Below are 21,139 nucleotides of genomic sequence, written 5' to 3' on the forward strand. Positions count from 1 at the left end.
ATTTTGATTTAGTGAGTTAATAATCTGTTAATTTATGTGACCCCATCTTTATATTTTATTTTCACTATATTTGAAAGTTGCTAATATGTAAGAAATGTTTATTCTCTGAATCTGTAATATATGGTGCATTTTGTTTGTATGTTTATATTACTAATAAAAAAAAAAAAAAAAAAATGTTGGCAAAGAGAGGAAGTGACGTAAGATTTGCGCATGCGGGGTACCGATCGGGTTTCCGGTACGGATCGGGTAGTGACAGGCTGTGGTAAGTACCATACATTGAAGGCGGTGGAAACGCAATTGATTTTGACATAATGAATGGTGTTTTGAAACTTAAATGGTTAAAATCCTTCCTAAATAATCCACACTCCATTTGGTTTTTTATACCAAGTAAGGTCTTTAACACACTAGGGGGTATCGACTTTCTCCTAAAGTGTGACTTTGAAATTACTAAGCTACCTGCTAAACTCTCTGAATTCCATAAACAGGTCCTTCTTTATTGGAAAATGTTATTTAAACATAATTTCACTCCACATAATAGCCCAATTTGGAACAATAGATATATACTGATGAACAGAAAATCTATTTTTATTCAAGATTGGTTATCAAAAGGTGTTTGGGCAATTGCCCATTTTGTAGATGAGGAAGGACATGTTCTAGGACATCAAGATTTTTGCCAAAAGTTTAATATCCAATGTTCTAAAAGTAAATTTAATCGGGTTATAAAATCCATTCCATTGTCACTTAAAAACATAGTTGTAAATGATATAATATATTCTGACATCTCCCCCAAGTTAAGGCAATTATATATAGATGGTATTCGATTTTGTGATGTTAAATGCAACAATAAGTTTCTTAGATCTTTATTAAGGAGTCTTTATTCTCCAAATTTACTTAGACGTAATTACATATTAAAAGATTTCCAAAGGGAAGAAATTGAAAAAATAAGAACTGATTATATCACCTTCCCTATCCCTCCTAAAGGGAAAGAAGTCCAATTTAAAATCTTGAATAAAATTTATCCGACAAATAGACTCCTTAGTGATAGATTCAAAATAGAAACGGGTAATTGTGTATTTTGTGAAACAGAAGAGGAGGATTTGGACCATCTATTCTTTTTGTGCAATTTTATACAAATATTTTGGTTGGATTTTCATACCTGGCTTTATTCCAGTGGGATTCAAATTACCCCATTTACCTTAAATATGATAATGTTTGGAGTGTTTTTGAAAGAAAAGAAAGCTAATTATGGTGTTAATGTGTTATTAATCTTGTGTAAGTATTTTATACATAAATGTCGCTTTTTTAAGATTAAACCAACACTGGCTCACTGGAAAAACGACCTAAACCTGTTGGTTAAATCTTTGACTTTAGTTAAAAAGAAAAAGGCTGCTTTTTTTGTTTCCTTTGTAGAAGATTTTGATTTAGTGAGTTAATAATCTGTTAATTTATGTGACCCCATCTTTATATTTTATTTTCACTATATTTGAAAGTTGCTAATATGTAAGAAATGTTTATTCTCTGAATCTGTAATATATGGTGCATTTTGTTTGTATGTTTATATTACTAATAAAAAAAAAAAAAAAAAAAGCTCTGCAACCAAGTAAAAAAAAAAAAAAAAAAAAAAAAAAAAAAAGACAGGCTGTGGTAAGTATTCGTCTTTGTTTTGTTAAACATTGGGGAACAGGGGTTTTATGCGAATGTATATTTATTTCAGGTTGACGGTGTCCGTGTGAAAAATGTTTAAAAGAAGAAGAGAGCTGGTTAAAACTCCGAATTTTAACCATCCCCAGCTGCCGACGTTTTACGCCTTTTTGGTGGCTTCATAATCTGTTTAAGCCGTGATGATCCTCAGAATCACCTCAGACCCAGTTAACACAAAAACAAAGTACTACAGTCGAGCCACATAACGAGTCAGTGACGTCATTTCACAGAAACTGGTCCTCGTTTATCACGTTTGGTCACGAGGGGGGTGGCCAAGATGGCGACCTGTGTGGACGCTTCTCTGTAAGCTCGTGAATTTCTGATGAGTACCTAACGTTTTAAATGATCTAAACGGACTCAGATAATTCCTTTATTAGAAGTGACTCATTGCACTTGTGTTTTGCACACGTACAGGACATCTTTATAACATCAGGCCGAACTGAGTTTCTTTTTTTTCCCTGCCGAATTCTGACACGGTGAAGTGTTAGCTTGTATAGAAACATTTAGCTAATAGCCACGGGATAAGCATGGCCAAAAAAGAGGCAAAAAGAAAGGAAGGACTGATAATGGACTTGGAGCCAGATAAAACCTTTGCAAGCTTATGCAAACCTCTCCCTCAGACCCCTCTAAAGAGCCCCAACCCAAAGAAGAGCCGCATCGAAGTGCACGAGGTAAGAGAGGAAGCTGTATCCAATGCTGACATCTTGAAAGCTATTAATGGGCTGAATGACAGATTCTCCAAATTCGAACAAATGGTGAACAAAAACACGGCGGAGATTATTGCCGTGCGGGATCAAGTGAAAGGTCTTGAAATACAGAGCAAAGAGACAGAGGTTACTGTGAAGAAGCTGAAAGATCGCATTGCTGCACTTCAAGAGAAACAAGAGGAGACGGAGAGATATAGTCGGCGGTGGAACCTACGTTTGCTGAATCTTCCAGAGCATAGTAACGAAGATATAAGAAAAGAGGTGATGGATATAATCGCCCTGATCATCCCAGAGGAAAAAAACAAATTCGAGTTCATGATAGATACTGTTCACAGAGTTGGTCGAACAAGAGATGAAAACCGCTCACGCCCCATCATCATACAGTTCACCATGCGCACCTTCCGACACAAAGTGTGGAGAGCTTCCCTCAACTCTGATGTGATGAAGAAGAAGAATCTCAGGTTGGCTGAAGATCTCACCTACATGGAGAGACAGTGCAGAAATAAACTGTGGCCAACTGTCAAACAAGCCCGTGACGAGGGAAAGAAGACCAAATGGATTGGTCCTGTGGCCATCATTGATGGTGTAAGACACACTGCATAAATAAGAGGTTATTAAAAGATCAGCAAGATGACTGAAATACTTTAAGTTCACTCTGTAAGTTACGTAACATTAACAGGTATTTCAACTACCTCAGGCTCCCAATGTTACTGTTCAATATTTAATAATTTTGAGGCACTTGTATATTGTATATTTTTGTTTGTTTTGTTTTGCTTGAAATACCTCAGGTTCATTAGGTAATATCTTTACAACCAATAATATCCTCTTTAAGTTTTCTATAAAACTTTCATACCTCCAAGTTAGCTGTTCCAATACTTGGCAATCATTATTTTGGTTTTGTTTGGACTTGCCTATGTTTTACAGTGTGAGTAGTTAAACATCCTACTTTTATTGGTGTATAAATGTTAATTTGCTTAAGTATTTGGGTCACTTCAATGGGGAAAAGAAAAACAAATTGAGTCTGAAGACTTTTACTTAGGTACTCAACATTTAGTTTTCCCGTTTGAGAGTATCTTCTTTAGGTGTTTATACCTTAGCACCTTATAAATTTCTAGTTAATTTTACAGACATCCAGTTCACTTTATTCATTCCCTTCTTCTCTTATGACAGACTTACATTTCAGTTCCTTAAAAATACTATCCCTTAATGTTAGAGGTATTCGTGACAGTACCAAAAGAAAGTCAATTTTCATTTTCTGTAGACGAAAAAATGCTGATTTGATTTTTCTACAAGAAACTCATTCGAGTGATAATGATGTAAAATTCTGGAAAGCACAGTGGAGTGATCAGTGTTATTTTTGCCACGCCTCTCAACATTCGGCAGGCGTAGCCATTCTCCTTAACAACTTTAAAGGTAATATTATTGAATCATTGTCTTCAGATGAAGGCAGATGGATTATTCTGGTTTTCAAATTGGACAACACCTTCTTTATAGCCTGTAATTTATACAGTCACAATAACACAACTCAGGCCAAATCTATGTGCATACAATTATCTGAGAAACTTGATTTTTTAAAATCAAAATATAAGGGAGCCCACATGATTCTTGGAGGAGATTATAATGATGCTCCAGACGATCTTATAGATAGAGTACCAATAAGAACATCTCAACACTCAAAATTTAAAAGCACTGCATTTTTCTGTGAACAACTTGCAGTTATAGATGTATGGAGATTCTTCAACTCTGATACAAAAGAGTTTACCTGGAGCAATGCAAATAGATCTCTACAATCCAGAATCGATTTGTGGTTAATATCTTCTTCGTGTTTACATTTTGTTTCAGAATCTTCTCATGATTTTGCTCCATTAACCGATCACAAATTAATCACAATTCACTTAGTTGGCAATAAACAAGGTCAAAGTAAACTACGTGGTTTTTGGAAGCTAAATAATAATTTATTGAATGATGATACATTTTGTAGTACAGTGGAAAAAACGGCAGAACAGATATTCGGGGATACCAATATGAATCACACACTAAAATGGGAATTTTTCAAATTCAAGGTAAGGGAAGCGGCAATAAGGCGAAGCAAAGAAATTAAAAAAAGAAATGACACTAAAGAAATCTGTATTATGAATGAATTAAACATATTAATGAAGAAAGATGCTCTATCAGATGATGAAGAAATTAAATTGAAAAGACTAAAGGAAGAAATAGATAATGCATATATTAACATGGCTAAAGGGCTTTTATAAGGTCCAAAGCAAAATGGCTAGAACTAGGTGAAAGAAATTCTAGTTACTTTTTTGCTCTTGAGAAACGAAACCAAAGAAGAAACAATATATCTGCTCTTAAGATTGATAATAACATAACCACTAATTATTTAGATATCTCAAAACATGTTGGTTCATTCTACAAAGATATATACAAATCAAATTGTAATATCAATGATTGTGATAGATTTATCGAGTCAGTTAAAAATTTTGCACCAACTATCTCGGAAAACTTTAAAACTAATTGTGAACGCCCCTTAACAAAATCAGAAATTTCAGAGGCAATTCGATCAATGAAAAAGGGCAAATCTCCAGGCAATGATGGTTTGTCAGTGGAATTTTATTTACAGTTCTGGGATATCATTGTTGATCCTTTATTAGAATTGTTTAAGGAATGCCTTGATGGAAAAGAAATGTCCACAAGCATGAAACAGGGTATTATAACTTTAATTCCTAAACCTGATAAAGATCTTCTTGTTATAGAAAATTGGAGACCTATCACACTTTTGAACATAGATTATAAGATTATCTCATTGGTCTATGCCAAAAGATTAAAGAAAAATCTGGATGAGATCATAGCTGAAACGCAAACCGGATTTATGACCAACCGCCATATCAGTTCAAACATAAGGCTTATTTTTGACCTATTAGACTACTCTGACAATATAGATGATGATTCCCTTATTGTGTTTCTTGATTTTTATAAAGCTTTCGATACGGTAGAACATTATTTCTTATTTAAAGCCCTCAAAACCTTTGGTTTTGGTCCAAACTTTGTGTCAACTATCGAAATGTTTTATAAAAATATTGACAGTTGTGTTATACTATATCCAAATACTACTAAAAGATTTCCAGTCATGAGATCTGTTCGCCAGGGTTGCCCAATTTCACCCTTTTTATTTTTAATTGTAGCTGAACTACTTTCATTACACATTTTAAATAGCCCAGTCATTAAAGGTTTATCTATTTTTGGTAAAGAAATCAGAGTGACTCAACTAGCAGATGACACTGTTTTATTCTTAAAAAACAAAGATCAGATTGAAAATGCTATTTCATTAATAAATGATTTCTCAATTGCCTCTGGATTAAAACTAAATAAATCTAAATGTGAAATTTTATGTTTGTACCAATCAAATGTCAAATCCTTATACAATATTCCTGTCAAAGACTGTGTTAGATACTTTGGTATTCATGTCTGTAAGAATGACACGGAGCGTCAACAACTCAACTTTTCTCCCAGGATGGAAAAAACTAAAACTATACTGAACTTATGGCTCCAAAGAGACCTATCAATTTTTGGTAGAATCCTTTTGACTAAAGCTGAAGGTGTTTCCAGATTTGTGTATCCAGCCCTCTCCCTTAATGTGTATGATTCCACATGTAAAAATGTTAATAATTTATTTATTAACTTTGTATGGAAGAATAAGCACCATCATCTAAAAAAATCATTGCTTTGTGGACCTAAAGATAAAGGTGGTTTTGGCCTTCTGGACTTCATGGACCTGAACTATACATTTAAGGTGAAATGGCTAAAAGAATGCTTAAAATCTCCTGGATCATTATGGCATTTCATTCCACATAACATTTTTAGAAATGTTGGAGGATTACGCTTCCTATTGTCTTGTAGTTACAGTATATCAAAGTTACCAGTTAAAATGTCTGCATTTTATCAACAGGCATTGTTGGCTTGGAAATTATGTTACTCACATAACTTTTCTCCACATAGATCTATTATCTGGAATAACGAATGTATTACTAAGAGGAACAAATCACTATATTTGCAGAATTGGATTGATAAAAATATAATCTATTTAAAAGACTTATTTGACTCTGAAGGCCAGCTACTTAGTTACAATGACTTTATTACAGAAAAAATATTCCCTATCAAATTTAAAGATTTTAGCTCTGTAGTAAAGTCCATTCCCAGTGGACTGACTGAGTTGATGAAAAGCTACAAAAAACAGAACACACCACATGCATCCGTTAACACTCTTTATATAAATGGTATTGATTTCTTAAGCAAGAAATGCACCAATAAACATATTAGAGAATTACATTTGAAAATATTACATAACATATATCCATCCAACATGTACATTTCAAGATTCTGTGACATTGATAGAAAATGTACCTTTTGTAAAACTGAACTTGAAAGTGTTACTCATTTGTTTTATGACTGTTCATATAGTGCTACATTTTGGAGAGAGCTTGAAAATTATATACTGTGCAAGACAACATACGAAATCAAAATTGAAGGGAAGAACATTATCACTTATTTTGAAACTAAAGGGAAAAAAAAATGTGCCATTGTCAATCTTTATATCTTATTAGGGAAATTCCATATACATAAATGTAAATTTCAAAACTCAACCCCATCGTTTAATTTGTTTTTGATTGAAATTGAATATTATTTAAACTCTCTTAAATTAACTTATAATAAGAAAGGTTTATCACTGCTTGAAATTCATTCAGAAATGTTTAACAAATGAGCTGTCACAAGTACTAAATTATGAAGTCTGTCACATCCCCCCCCCCCTTTTTTTTTTTTTTTTTTTTTTTTTCCTTTATTTATTTGTCCTTCTTGTTTCATTGCACTGTATATTGTTGCTTTTGTTTGCCTTGTATGTCTACTATTCAGGCTGAACTGGAATGACTGGCTGTTCATTTTGTAATTTCAATAAAGTTTGAAAAAAAAAAATCACGTTTGGTCACGCGGTATTCTGAAGAACGACACGAGCTTCGTTTGGATACGCCCCCTTTGCTCAACGCATGCTTCGTTGCTCATTGTTGCACAGCATGCGTGACCTACGTGATGTGAACATGGGACAGAAAAAGAAAGACAACAAAGATCCAGGTTCATCAAAGTCTTATTATTAAAAGATAGAACATTTAAAGGGTTCCCACCCTTCTCAAATATTCTCAGAAAAGATTTAAAAAAAAAGGGTAACAATAAATAAAACTTGTTCAGGGGTAACCGACCTCCAACATGAAATTTTACAGAGACAAACTCCAGGCTTGAGTGTTACATTTCAATAATGAGGAACGCCTACGTAAAGATTATATTTAAATACAGCTTTATGTCAAAAGTTAAATATTTCTTACAAAATTTTAAACGTACTTTCTAAAAAGGGATCTAGATTATTATTAATGTAGGATTATTTTCAAATGGTTTGTTCTTTTTGCTGTTTCTATGGTTAAACTCAGATTACCATTTGTTTTTCTCTTTTAAAAGTAGTTTTTTTAATTTGAAAGCTTTGAAGTTAAACATTAAAAAATAATTTTATGTTATGGCTGTATAAATGTGTCAGTGCATCAGTAAAGGTTTGAAATATTAATCAAAAGCTGCTTCTAATGATTCAAATTTCATTTTGCAGGTGACAGAGAACTAAAATGGCAACAACAACTGTAATGCTCGACAGCGGGTAAGAACCAGTTTCCCCACTCTGTAATCTCACTAAGTTTTGTTCTAGTGAGTCATGTAAATAGTTTTAGATCTCAGGTTGGAACCTGCTCAGCACCAGTAGCGGTTTTTGATAGGGCGACATGGGGGGTTGCCCAGGGAAGCATCATGGTAGGGGTGGCATCACGGGCATCTCCAAAAAAAAGTTGCTCGTACTCATGCATACATTAGCCAGCGCAATTTGGAGATGTCATAGGCACTGATCGGTCTTCTGCCGCCCGTTTGCTGGGAGTAAGGGCGCCCTCCGTTTGCAAGGTGCGCCTGCTGCTTGCGGCAGAGTAAGGAGAGCGCGGGGCGGTGGGGGATTCTCTGGCTGGCTGGAGCAGCATCTAATATCCAACCCGCAAAATGAAACAAAATAAAAACAAACCAACAAACATGAAAACACTGGACATTATGATACAGACTTATAATTTGTACCTATGTTTTTTCGAAATTCTATAAAGTGAGCGCGAGAGCCCTCGGTGAGCCTGCTTGCTGCTGTGCTAAAGTCAAAGTAAACTTTATTGTCATCTCCGCTGCATACACTACATTATATAGAGAGACGAGACGACGAGGCTCCAGTCACAGCAGTGCAAGTAAACAAACAATAAATATAAGAAGAATAGGAAAATAAATATACACTTTAGGACTAGGGGTAAGAGGGATCAATAACTATTTAAAATTTACAGTTTGATGATTTAATATCTCACACACAACCTGTCGACAGGGGAGGGGGGTGCCGGCTTTGGGTTGGGGGATGGGTGTTCTGGAGCGCAAAATTAAAAACAATGGAACATGGTCAAGAACAGTTCAAAGCCATCAGGTGCTCAATTTAGAAAAAAGAGAAAAGAAGAGGAGGAAAAACGAGCAAAAGATACCGGAAAGCAGATGTGTCATTGGATAATGGCAGGTCATGTATCCTGAAACAATCAGAATCATATTCAGAATACTTTATTAATCCCTAAGGAAAGTATGTGTGTTACCGTTGGTACAGGAAGAAATTCTAAAAAAAGTAACAGTGACAGAGTAAACTCCAAACAATACATTGCGTTACAGATTTTGCACATTTAAGAAATAGCACTAATATATACAGATCACTCAGTTATAAATATCAAGGATTAACAGAGGTGATGATAAATAAATATCAAGATTTTGGGGCAATCAATTGTATGATATTGTGAGAACGAAGGCTGCATTGGTTGTGGTTTTTACACATATAAACACATAAATAAGTTGGAACCAGCCCAAGGAGATAAATAGATAAAGATCAACCAATAGGAGAGTCTGCGGATATGTAAAGATGGACATTTAGCAGCAGCATACAAAGAACAATGATGTACACGATTTCCATAGCCAGTGATAAAATGTAAAGCAAAATGGTACACAGTATCCAACCTCTTTAGGTAGTGAGCAGGTGCATTCATAAAAAGCAGGTCACCATAATCCAATAAAGGTAAAAAAGTTGCACGAATCAAGTGTTTTCTCATTTGGAGGGAGAAACAGGACTGATTTCTAAAAAAGTAACTTAGTTTTAGTTTTAACTTCGACACAAGCCTTTGAATGTGAGTATTTCCGATATCAGTACCAATAATTTTAAGTTTTTCAGGTCTAAAACCAGTCCTCGCTGTTTCAGAGACCCATCCGTGTAAACAAAGCAAAACCACAGATCTTTTATCTTTAACTTGTCACAAGAGAAGCCCGGCCAGGATCTTGCAGAGAGTTATTCACTCGTCACCTGAGCTCAGCCAACTCCGAACCTGATTCCCCTTGCAGCTCCTTTTATTTGAGTGAAAACAGTCATACATTCAAGGCAAGCGTGTGTGTGTGTGTGTGTGTGTGTGTGTGTGTGTGTGTGTGTGTGTGTGTGTGTGTGTGTGTGTCATTTCCTGACACCATATATGGCTTGGCCCTTCACAACATCTCCAGTCGGTCCATATAGGGCATGACCTTTTAACGAATCAACATGTGTACTAAGCATGTAAAAAGCAGAAGTGAGCAGCCCAGTTAAACTTATAAAAACAGGAACTTGTTGAAATGACAATCTTAAAATAATCAACTCTATCAGGAAGAGTTTCTGTTTCCAGCTGTGTCCAGAAATCCAGCTGTGGATGCTCAGTATCTGAGCTACGTGAGCTGCAGCACAAGAAAAGTGGAGTTTGTGCTGCTCAAACATAAACAAAAATTACATTAAATATTCTTGATGGAAAATTAAAGGTCCAAATGTCAAAGAAAGGTGACATTTCTGAGTGCACCAGAGAGCATGTAGCACACTTTCCAGGGGCTGCCATGTATTGGCTGGACGTGGACACAACGCCTCTTATTAAATGCCGCCTTTAGCTCAGAGGGAGAAGAGACGAGAAGGAACGGGATAAAACGAGTCATTCTCGACATTATATCTGTATAACGCAATAACATTTACTCACAGTAACAAACATGGGGTGGCTGAGGATAAGAACCTAACTCACTCTGAGATGTGAAAATGAATACAGAGTGAAGCCTCAAACCAAACTGCCACACAGCACAGGATGTATGGACCCAGGATGGTTGATGGTTCAGTGCAGAGACAGCAGCTTGTAACCCCAAGCTCAAAGCTGTTGAACACACACACCAAACTACTGTGGTGCCATGACTTCAGGAGGACAGACATGAAATGTCATGATTTTGGCATTAAGCTCTATACAGTGAGGCTCACAGGCTGACTGAGCACTTGGGTAAAGGGAAGGCTGTTGTCACAAACTCTGTTAACATCATTATGTTTTCTGTCTTAGTTTGGGACATAAGGAGTCTAATGTGTCTCTTGACTCTCTGTCCAAAGGAAGGAAAGGTATGCTACAATCATCTTTGGCTCATTTAAAACAAGTCATAATGTGTTTTCCATCTTTCAAACACCTTTCAAATGTCTGCCTTGTGTTGCAGATGAGGACTTACCAGCAGCTGTTTCACAGTTTGAATCTGCAAACAAAGGCAAGTGTTTCCCCTTAGAGAAGCCAGCTGGTGCAATTTTGAGGAAAGCAGAGCTTGAGGACACCGTTTACAAAGATTATCCTGCTGATGTGAATGGCTGGGGAAAATTCTACCTTCCAACGACTGTAACCATGCAAATTATTGGCGTGGTGGAGGGCATCTCATGTCTGTGCGACCAGCTCGTTCTGATGACCTGCAAGGACAAACAGGTGTATGGCTATGATGGAGAGGAGCTTCATCTGGTGGCTTCAAGCATCAAGCAGCTACTTGATGAAGGAATGGAGTATCCAGCATCCAAGACCTACTACAAGGGGGAGGCCTTCAAAGACATGGTGAGAAATTACATTTGTTTGCTGGGAATAACTAAGCTTTCATGGTTGATTATCCTTATTAGTCTGTTAACTTTCTGTGCTTTTCTTGTTTGTTTGTGTTTAGACCAAGAAGGACTGGGAACAGGTGTGGAAGAACCCTGTGGGGAGGAGGTTGGATGAAGAGCATAAAAAACTTGTGGCAACAAGAAAGCCCAGCTTACTGGACTTCATGAAACGCAATCAGATACTTAAAGGCTGTTGATTGCTTCCCTAACCCTGTGATGATTAGGGCTCCCTACACTGAAAAAATGGGAATTGGGAGGCTTTTGAATTTGCACAAATGTTTCATGTTTCATGTTTCTCTTATTTACATGATTAAATAAAGTACTATTTACTTGATTATAAACAATACTGAGACTACTCATTTTTCTTGCATTGATTTAAAGTGACTAAATTACACTCAACAAAAATATAAACGCAACACCTTTGTTACTGCTCCCATTCCCCATGGGATGGACGTAGAGACCTAAAATTCATTCCAGATACACAATATAACCATCCCTCCCAAACAGTGGTCACAAATCAGTCCAAATGTGTGGTAGTGGGTACATCTGCTATATTGAGATGATCCATCCCACCTCACAGGTGTGCCACATCAGGATGCTGATCTGACATCATGAGTAGTGCACAGGTGTACCTCAGACTGCCCACAACAATAAACCAATAAATGACTGACGTTTGGTCCGTTTACTAGATGCTGTAAACGGACCAAACGTCAGTCAGGAGAACAACTGACATAATCCATCCACAATACGAGGTTAGTCATTAATATACTGCTGCATGGGCTGTGCTGTAGTTACATCGTAAGGGTTTAAAAACTGAACTTTAAAATGATTAATGGTGATAAAAACTGAGAGAGGCCGACACTGACTGTTTTTAGGGGCTTGTTGAGATTAAATAGAACAAGATACAAAACAATAAAACATGTTAAAAACACAACAGCTTCATTAAATGCAGACTACTTTGGGCCCGGAAGCAGGATTCATCACGTCATCACTTAAAGACCAGTGTTCTGACAAACCATCCTATTTTGGCAAAACTTAAGTACGACTGTTTGCCACGTAACTTTGCCCATCAGAGTATGCGAGTAACATTTGGTGTATTTTAATACCACATATATATTATTGAAAGCATATTAACATATTTTAGCGCAAACATGTCTCGATAGCCGGGGTTTCTTTTAAGTAACTCCACCTCAAAATAACATACAAAAAAAACCTTAAAGGTGCCCTCTAGAGGCCCAAATGGGGAAGTGAGTGAGAGCTGGCAGCAGATGGGTGCAAAGCGCCCTCCTCTAACATGTCGAACAAATGTTGTTTGTAAGTGTGATAGTGGCTTTGCCACTGGGTTGCTTAACTAAAATTGTGATAAAAATTGTAATGTGACTGTTGGAGCTGTGTGACCTCTGTGAGCTTCCTGATTCAGATTGTGGTGGAGATGTAAAAAACTACAGGACAGCTTCAGATCATAAACTTCTTTAAGAAGTCGTCCTTGGCACAGCTGGAGCTTATGTCACCACAGGTGATCAGGGCACTGAGATGAAACACTCTGCTCTATGAGGTTTCCTACTTACTCTTTTCTGGATTTCACACAACTGAATTCACCATCATACACACAGATGTTTACAGATGCTGTCAATGCTGATTTTTCACAAGTGTAAAGTAGCCTCTGAGGAGTGAAACTAAACAGCATCACACAGTTAATATAAATGGACAGCAGCTACATTTGAATAGAACACAGTGGTTTCAAACCTTTATGTCTCACATAAGAAGCCAAAAAAATAATTTTAACCTAAAGTTATTCATCACTGGGAACTTCACCACAGCTCTGCACTAAACTGTAGAAAGCTGCTGTAATGACACATAAAGATTATAACTCAGTTTGTTTTTCCAGATGTTCAACAACATGAAATGTGTGAATAAAGCCATTGTAAGAAAGCACTTTAAAGGCTGAACTATAAATAGGCAACATAAGTAGTGGTCCATGTGGTCCATGTAATATAGGAAAGTGCGTCTTTCTGTTCGGATGATATTTATTTTGGACAAGGGACATTTTCCCCACACTAAACTCTGCAGTGTGAAAATGACACTTCTTTAACCTGTTAAATTTAATTCAGCTTTCACTCTTTATCTGTAAACTTTGACAAAATTATTCTCCACACAGGTCTCTCAGTTTTTAGTCTCTGAGCAGTTGTAGATGTGGTGTTTGTATGATTTAAATTCTTTTAAAAACAGGAGCAAATTCTTGATCCTGTTCTCTGCTCTCTCCACTTCCATCATCATATAAACCCATTAATCCTTTCTAAAGACATCACAAAGTGCTTCACTGAGAATACGAGCTCATGAGAAGCAGATTTAAATAAAGCAGAGTAATGTTCAGAGTTCATCTGTTAGATGTTAAAAGTTTAAAATATATCAGTGAACATGTTCTACTATAAGACAAACACACAGCAGTTATTTACATGATATCAGTCATGCTGATTGTTTGGTCTGACGGTGAGTCTCTGTGGAGCAGCTGTTGACAGTTGTTTGCACAGTAAACTGAAAGAACAGCAGCCAGTGCTGAACAGGTGACACCTTATACACACGTTTGCTAAATAACTGAATGAATGGGGGAAAAATAGTTGTGCAAATTCTTCTGTCAAAGCGTGGAGATGATTCAGATAACCGTTGTGAAGGAATGTCATTAGCAGAACTTAATTACAGACAAATATGTGACTCTCACACCGAGGAGGGAAAATGTCCACACCTCCCCGACACTAAACACTGTTTCACAATAAAAAGAAACAACCTGCAAGCAGGTCGTGTAGAAGAAAATTTGTATTGTTCATGAACATAAAGCTGATCTTATTTTCATTTAATGCCAATAAATCTTCCTGCTCAGATTATCACTGCTGTCATGTGTTACCATAGTAACTTACCTTACCTAGCTACTGTGAGCTGTTCATACAGCAGCTCTGTCTACTGGGTGGAGATTTTTCAGTTAGTTTTATATTAGTTACATTTCTGCTCCCAAAGGAAACTTTAGTGAGTCATGAACGTTCGAAAGGTTCATAAGGCAGGGCTGCATTCATGTCTGGGCCACAGGGCTTCTAGTCTATTGTTTACATCGCTTCTGCCTTCCCACGCTTTAAAACTCATTTCTGTTTTCATCAGTCTGGTCAGATAATTTCCTAGGCCTCCTTCAGTGATCATCCAATCAGCCAATCAAACCCCGCCCTGTGACTCTGAACAAACCTAAATACTTTTCCATAACCGTATATAAAAACTCTTTAATATGAGCTATGACCACACAGACCTGAGGGCAGGATTTGACTCAGAGTGTGTCTGAAGGAAGAAATGTGACAGTCAGTCTAAACAAAAGGCTCTCTGAATATCTGAGACAAGTCTGTCCCGACAGATGTGTGTGGGTAAGCAATAGTGAGTGTGTGGTTGGAGAGGGCTCTATGCCGGGAGATGATGCTCCAAACGTCAAACGACAGAAATGTTACATTCACCACTGAACGAGTGTCCCACACAGAAACACACACAGACTAACCCATGTGTGTGTGAGCACAGACACACAAAGACACAGATGCACACAGAGATATTAGGTTGTTGGATTAAATGCTTATAGGGACGTTTTCTTGATGTTTGTTAAAATAAAAACTGGATAAATTGAGTATGTTCTCCTAAATCTACTTCAAAACCACAACATTTGTGTCACAGAAGGCCAAGAGACAGATTTTAAATTAAATGTGGATGTGTACATGAGAGCCTGCAACGCTCCTGCAGACTATAAACACAGCATCCGTCTGGGACCTTTAGAGGACTGAATCATCTGTGCTGCTGGAGCTGCTTAATAATAACGTTCTGCAGTCTACATGTTTTCATGGTACCGCAGTGCTCATTCAAACAGGTTTTTTTTAATATATATTTTTATTAGTTCAAACAGTTGATGTGGGTTTATTGTGCTTGAAACTAAAGGTGGTCAACATGGACTACAAAAATATCATCTTTGCTTTTATAAAACATGATAATATTCTGCTTTTGGCACATAAAATGGAAACTTCTTCACTGAATTGGACTTGTGTTTATTTCAATAAGAGATTGATATTAACCTGTATTTTTATACTTCTGGAGGTTCTTTATCGTTTTCTTTGCCCTGCTCTGTGATACAGTGTATTATTTCCGCCAAACCTTCAGACAGAAAGCTGTTCAACCTCTGCCCTCATGTTGCAACACCTTCTCACCCCATTATGTAACGTACCGACACTATGTGACAAACTGCCCCTAAACTTGTCTCGTACTCAGAAAACACCCAGTCATTACTGAAACTGCTGGAGTTTCTCCGGCGGTGTTACAGCTCCCAGCAGCGTCAGTGCTTCCTTTATATATCTTTAGTAAAAACACCACAAAGTCAGATTCAGAGATTAAAGTTCTCTGTAATATTTGGAATACACAGAATACTGTTAATTGTGCTTATTCTCACGTGTTACCGCACAAATTATTTCAACAAACTGAGGACATTTGGCCTGATAATAATTTGTATCCTTCTGCAACTTTACTGTATAAAGAGCTAAAACCTCAACAATTTCTTGAGTAATAAGTCATTATAAGAAGGGTTTGTGAACTAAAACTGAAAAATAAGGGATACTGTTTGTCCGTAATTTGGAAAGCCCAGTGCGTGCTCATGAAGCAGGGCAAACCTGTCGGGGAAACCTCAGGAGCGCCTATAGGTGTTGCTGGGGGCGGTGCTAATTAAAGGACACAATAGAAGTTTAAAAAGGAGAAAGTTTAGAGCTCAGTCATCAGTCATCACTCATCGTGGCCTCAGGTGTCTCCGACTGAGATTTTAGGTTTTGTTGAGCCTGTTAGTGCAGAGAGATCATGGCCAGGCTGGACCTGCTCCATCATGCACTCCTCTGGACTCTGATGTGTCTCTTTTTTCTAGCTTCTGCCTCTGAAGGTAAGCAGGTGCTACTGTTATAATACAGGTGAGCTTAACCATAGTTTTGTCTGACCTGATAAAACAGACCCACATTTATTTGCTTCATACAAAACAATGTATTTTATTGAACAAACACCTGCTTGTGTCAGATGATCACCAGTTTAAACAGTGTGTTAATTCAGTTCCATGTAAAACAGACTGAACATGTGTGTGGATGAAGGAGTGTGTGTGCTGAGCTGATCCACGGCATCACAGACAAAGAGTCTGTTTATGATGTCACAGAAACACATACATGTGTTTATAGTGTATTTATTTTAAATCAGTGACAGCAGTGTTGTCTGCAGATGACATTTGCATGGATTGGTGATTTTTCTTGGACTGAATGTGAGGATGCAGGCTTGGTGATCAGAGGCAGATGTGACTTTAACTATAAAGCTGTTTGTTTCACAGTGAACACTCTGTTTTTATAGTCTTCATTTTGGTGCCATTAATCCTTCACTTTATCCAGAAATATTTTCATTTTTTTTACTTTTAGATGTGTTAGCTGTTGTTATTTGCTATCTACTTTGTTAATATTAATTATTTTTGCAGCTAATTATTAATCAGTTTTTCTCCCCTTCCCTTTCTTTATTTCTTTCTCCTTTTCCTATCCCCTGGTCATGTCTGTAATAACTACCCAAATAAAAATAGATGAAATAAATAAAATATTACTTAAAATAAGAAAAAATAGATGAAAATTCATTTCTTTAAGAAATGACTTATTTGCCATGACTGTGCTGTTGTACTGTGTGGTCTACTTGACCTCTGCTGGCAGTTCTAGTGTTGATGGATTTTTCCCATGAAAGATGGATCTGAATGTTATTGAGAAATAAACCTGTAAATAAAAGATGTAAGGACAATCCAGGCCTTAAACCTGTCCCGTGAGCCGTAACTGTCTATGATAACAAACACCAGAGATTTATTGATTCATTTCTGCATCCAGTGTGTGCTGTTCTTCCTCTGGTTGATCAGAAATCAGTGGTCTCTGTTTTTAGCTCATCATGATGATCAGTGCTGCACAGAAGAGTAGAAAAGCACTATATAAGAACCACTCCAAATAAACAATTGCACTTTGGATCTTTGACCTCTCCATGATCCATATTGTTTCCTCTCTTTCAGGGATAAACACCACAGCTGGACAGGACGTCACTCTGACATGTCGAGCTCCAAACAACAACAACATCATAGTTGTAGAGTGGAGCAGAGCTGACCTGGAGTCAGAATATGTCATTTTGTACCGGGACGGTCACTTTGTTCCAGATCACCAGCATCCATCTTTTAAGAACCGGGTGGATCTGCAGGACAGACAGATGAAGGATGGAGACGTGTCTTTGATTCTGGAGAATGTGACGATTGATGATAATGGAACATATGAGTGTCGCATCTTCACGAGAGGAGCGAACTGCAGGAAGGGAGCTCATCTGAAGACTGACCCCATCAGCATCATCTCCCTGAGAGTTGTTGATCCTCCAGGTGAGTGAGTAGAGTTGAGTAAAAGTGAACAGTTATACTTTGTCCTTTGTAACCTCTCTGCTCTGTGTTATTTCCTATTTCAGACAAGAAAATCATTACAGCTGAGTCTGGACAGAAAGTCACTCTGACATGTCGAGCTCCAAACAACAACATCATAGTTGTGAAGTGGAGCAGAGCTGACCTGGAACCAGAATATGTTCTTCTGTACCGGGATGATCTGTTTGTTCCAGACAACCAGCATCCATCTTTTAAGAACCGGGTGGATCTGCAGGACAGACAGATGAAGGATGGAGACGTGTCTTTGATTCTGAAGAATGTGACGATTGATGATAATGGAACATTCGAGTGTCGTGTCTTCATGAGAGAAATACGCTCATGGAAACCCACCAGTGTCATCTACCTGAGTGTTGTTGATCCTCCAGGTGAGTGAGTAGAGTTGAGTGTGTGTGTGATCAGAGGTGAAGCTGCTTCCTGGTTGTTGATGTTTGTTTCTAAAGATGTTGTTGATGAGACTTTTGTAGAAAGCAGCTGGTCTGAGTGATGTGATCAGAGTGCAGTAGATAATGTCTGACAGCAGTTTGAAGAGCAAATGGATTCTGTTCTGTTCTTCACTCATCACCTACCTGACAGCTGACACCTCACACCTGTTTTCAAATTCAAATTCAAATAAAATGTACGTGACAAATAAAATTTGAATTTGAATTTGAATTTGAATTTGTTTCTCACCTGCAGGTCAGAGAGGAGGAGTCATTAGAAGGCGTCATGGACTCTTAGCTGGTCTAATTTTTTTATTGTCCCTGCTGGCTTTTTTGATCTGCAGAAGACATAAGAAGCACAATCAGGAGTCACAATCAACCTCCAGCTGAAAAGCAGCCTCTCTGGAATGTTTAAGCTTTTTCGAACTGATCTATGAGAGTTTCTATCTTAGAGGTGACACTGGGCAGGGTAAAGACTTGTACTTATAGACTTGTACTTATAATAATAATAATAATAATAATAATAATAATAATAATAATAATACTTTATTGTTACTACTGAAGTGGCTCTCATACATGATATCAGCTTCAGTCATGTGACTTTGAATTTTGATGCTAAACTCAGAGCTTTGTCATCTGTTTTGTTTTTAGGTGACGAGGCAGAAAAAATCAAAATCAGTTTCCTGTTTCAGTCTTGAAAAAAGTCAAATCTGACACTTTGACAAAATAAAACTTTGCTTGTTATATATAATGTATAAATGTAATTATTTATATTGGTATAGTATTTATTTACTCAGAAAAACACATTTTTTTTCTTTTCTGTACTTTTCAAAAATACTTTTCAAGTATTTAGTCTTACTTTACTTTGTACTGTACTTTACTCTGAAGTGCCCCTGATCTGACCCATGCTGTGGTTTTTACACTGTAAAAGAAAAGGTTAATTAAGCGATGCTTATGTTTTGTAATGAGATGAAGTGTTTTGTAAGTATCTGAAGGTATCCTGTAACTCGAGCTGACTGATTCATACATCATTGACCCTAAAATGACTTCTTGTATAAAATCATGGATGGATGCTTTTGTAATCTTCAGAATTTCTACAAAAAATTTGTTTGTGAAATTTCATTTTATTTCTATAAACGGGTAGTTTATAGAATAAAAAAGTGAAGGAGAAGTGTTGAATGTTTTATCAGATTTTGAATGAAAGCTTTAGCAATGTACACATTAAAATATGTTTACTCTATACTTGATCGTTTTTCTTCATTTGTAATTGTGCTGAACGAGTTTTCCCACCAACGATGTGGAGATCCAACTTTTTTCAATCCAATTAAAATCAATGCATTCAAAAGGATCCTCTGGAAAAGAGTGGAATTCTCGGACCAGAGTTTAATACACTGAATCATATGAACAGCAGGAAAAAGTGGCTGGAATGACTCCTGGAAACTCCAGTGGAGACAGACGACTGGACGGCCCACTCGGAGCCACCAGCGAAGACAAAGAAGTGCTGGTATGGTACTGCAGAGTCCTCAGCGGGAACAGACGCAGGGCCGGTGCTAATTTAAAAAATCAAGTTGTTCAAAGTAGAAAAATATTTGAATATGTATTAATTTTATAGCATTTTGTGAGCATAAACATGCTTTTTTCCCCAAAAAACAAGCTGAGACGGAGTTTTACTGTTTTTCCGTCACTGCAGAAAACAATAATAATGCATAAAAATCATTGATACTGTTAATTATTGCTATACATTTAGCAGCAAGATGGTAAGAAAATAAATCAGATGGCATGTATTATTTTGGGAAAAAATTAGAGGATTTTTTATCTTTGTAAATCATTATAATTATGTGATCTAACTGGTATTTAAAGATTTTAAATTCTGAATTTGAATGAAATTTTGACTGAAATGTTGCTGAACTCTGATGGACGTGTTTTTTACTTTGTCAACAAGACTGTGGTAACAAAATCAACTTGCTGAAGATCTCCTTTGAAAAATAAATACTCACGAGACAAAGTAAAAGACGCGTCCATCAGAGTTCAGCAACATTTCAGTTTGATTAAATTAACGTTTTTTTAAACTACACAGGGATTTATTTTCTCATGTAGCTATTACATGAGAAAAAATGTATTACAACACAATACTTTTTGCTTCATGTACAGGGTTTCCAAAATAAGTTTTATTTCAAGTAAACTAATACATTTGATTCAGGTAAAACAGATCGTTACATTTGTTCTTGTTTTCTAAAAAGTTTTATTTCATGTAAAGCATTTCCAAGGCTGTTAGCCACATTGTCTTATATTGAACTTACTTACAGTGTGTCAAAACAACAACAACAACAACAACACCAACAACAACAACAACAACAACAACACAACAACAACAAAACCCCTAAAAACTAACCCCCCTTGTTTAGAGGTGATTGTCAGTTTGCTGGATTTTTACAGACGCTGAGAGAGATCATGTTCTACATTACTTTAAAAGTGATTTTCTAAATCTATAGTGTGTGAGGTTGTGTAAGGGGTGGCTTGCCCTTCTCGCCCTCGTGTGACAAACCATCTGTTGGATCATGGTTTTGAAACCTCAGCATTGTGAAAGGGAGGAAACATACTCCTGGCTGAGCATAAGATTTCTTCTTACAACTTAGAATCTCACTTCTAAATGAAATAAAAAATGTTTTTTCTAAGTATGGTTAATTTGTACTTTGACTTCTAAGTGTGACGGGTGCACGGCTGCAAGCTGGTGAGGCAAAAGCATTAGTAGAAGCAGTAACAG

The 21,139-nt window shown here is 36.8% G+C and overlaps 1 protein-coding gene across 1 annotated transcript; it reads left to right on the forward strand.

Moving 5' to 3' along the window:
- The first annotated feature begins 235 nt into the window (after positions 1 to 235).
- LOC113014815 (uncharacterized) lies at positions 236 to 18,329 on the forward strand. Its single transcript, XM_026156568.1, has 7 exons — positions 236 to 262; positions 8,056 to 8,103; positions 10,892 to 10,947; positions 11,040 to 11,419; positions 11,523 to 11,634; positions 17,546 to 17,899; positions 17,983 to 18,329. The coding sequence occupies exons 2-7, from the start codon at positions 8,072 to 8,074 to the stop codon at positions 18,327 to 18,329; spliced, it is 1,281 nt and encodes a 426-aa protein (XP_026012353.1). The 5' UTR covers positions 236 to 262; positions 8,056 to 8,071.
- The last annotated feature ends 2,810 nt before the right edge of the window (positions 18,330 to 21,139 follow it).

The sequence above is a fragment of the Astatotilapia calliptera genome, chromosome 3 (genome assembly GCF_900246225.1).
Source record: "Astatotilapia calliptera chromosome 3, fAstCal1.2, whole genome shotgun sequence".
NCBI lineage: Eukaryota > Metazoa > Chordata > Actinopteri > Cichliformes > Cichlidae > Astatotilapia > Astatotilapia calliptera.

What these genes read in the sequence shown, in the direction of transcription:
- LOC113014815 (XM_026156568.1), top strand. Translation starts at nt 8,072, where the DNA reads ATGGCAACAACAACTGTAATGCTCGACAGCGG. An exon ending in GGGAGGCCTTCAAAGACATG is followed by an intron (nt 11,420 to 11,522) that starts GTGAGAAATTAC and finishes GTTTGTGTTTAG; the next exon opens with ACCAAGAAGGACTGGGAACA. An exon ending in GAGAGTTGTTGATCCTCCAG is followed by an intron (nt 17,900 to 17,982) that starts GTGAGTGAGTAG and finishes TTCCTATTTCAG; the next exon opens with ACAAGAAAATCATTACAGCT.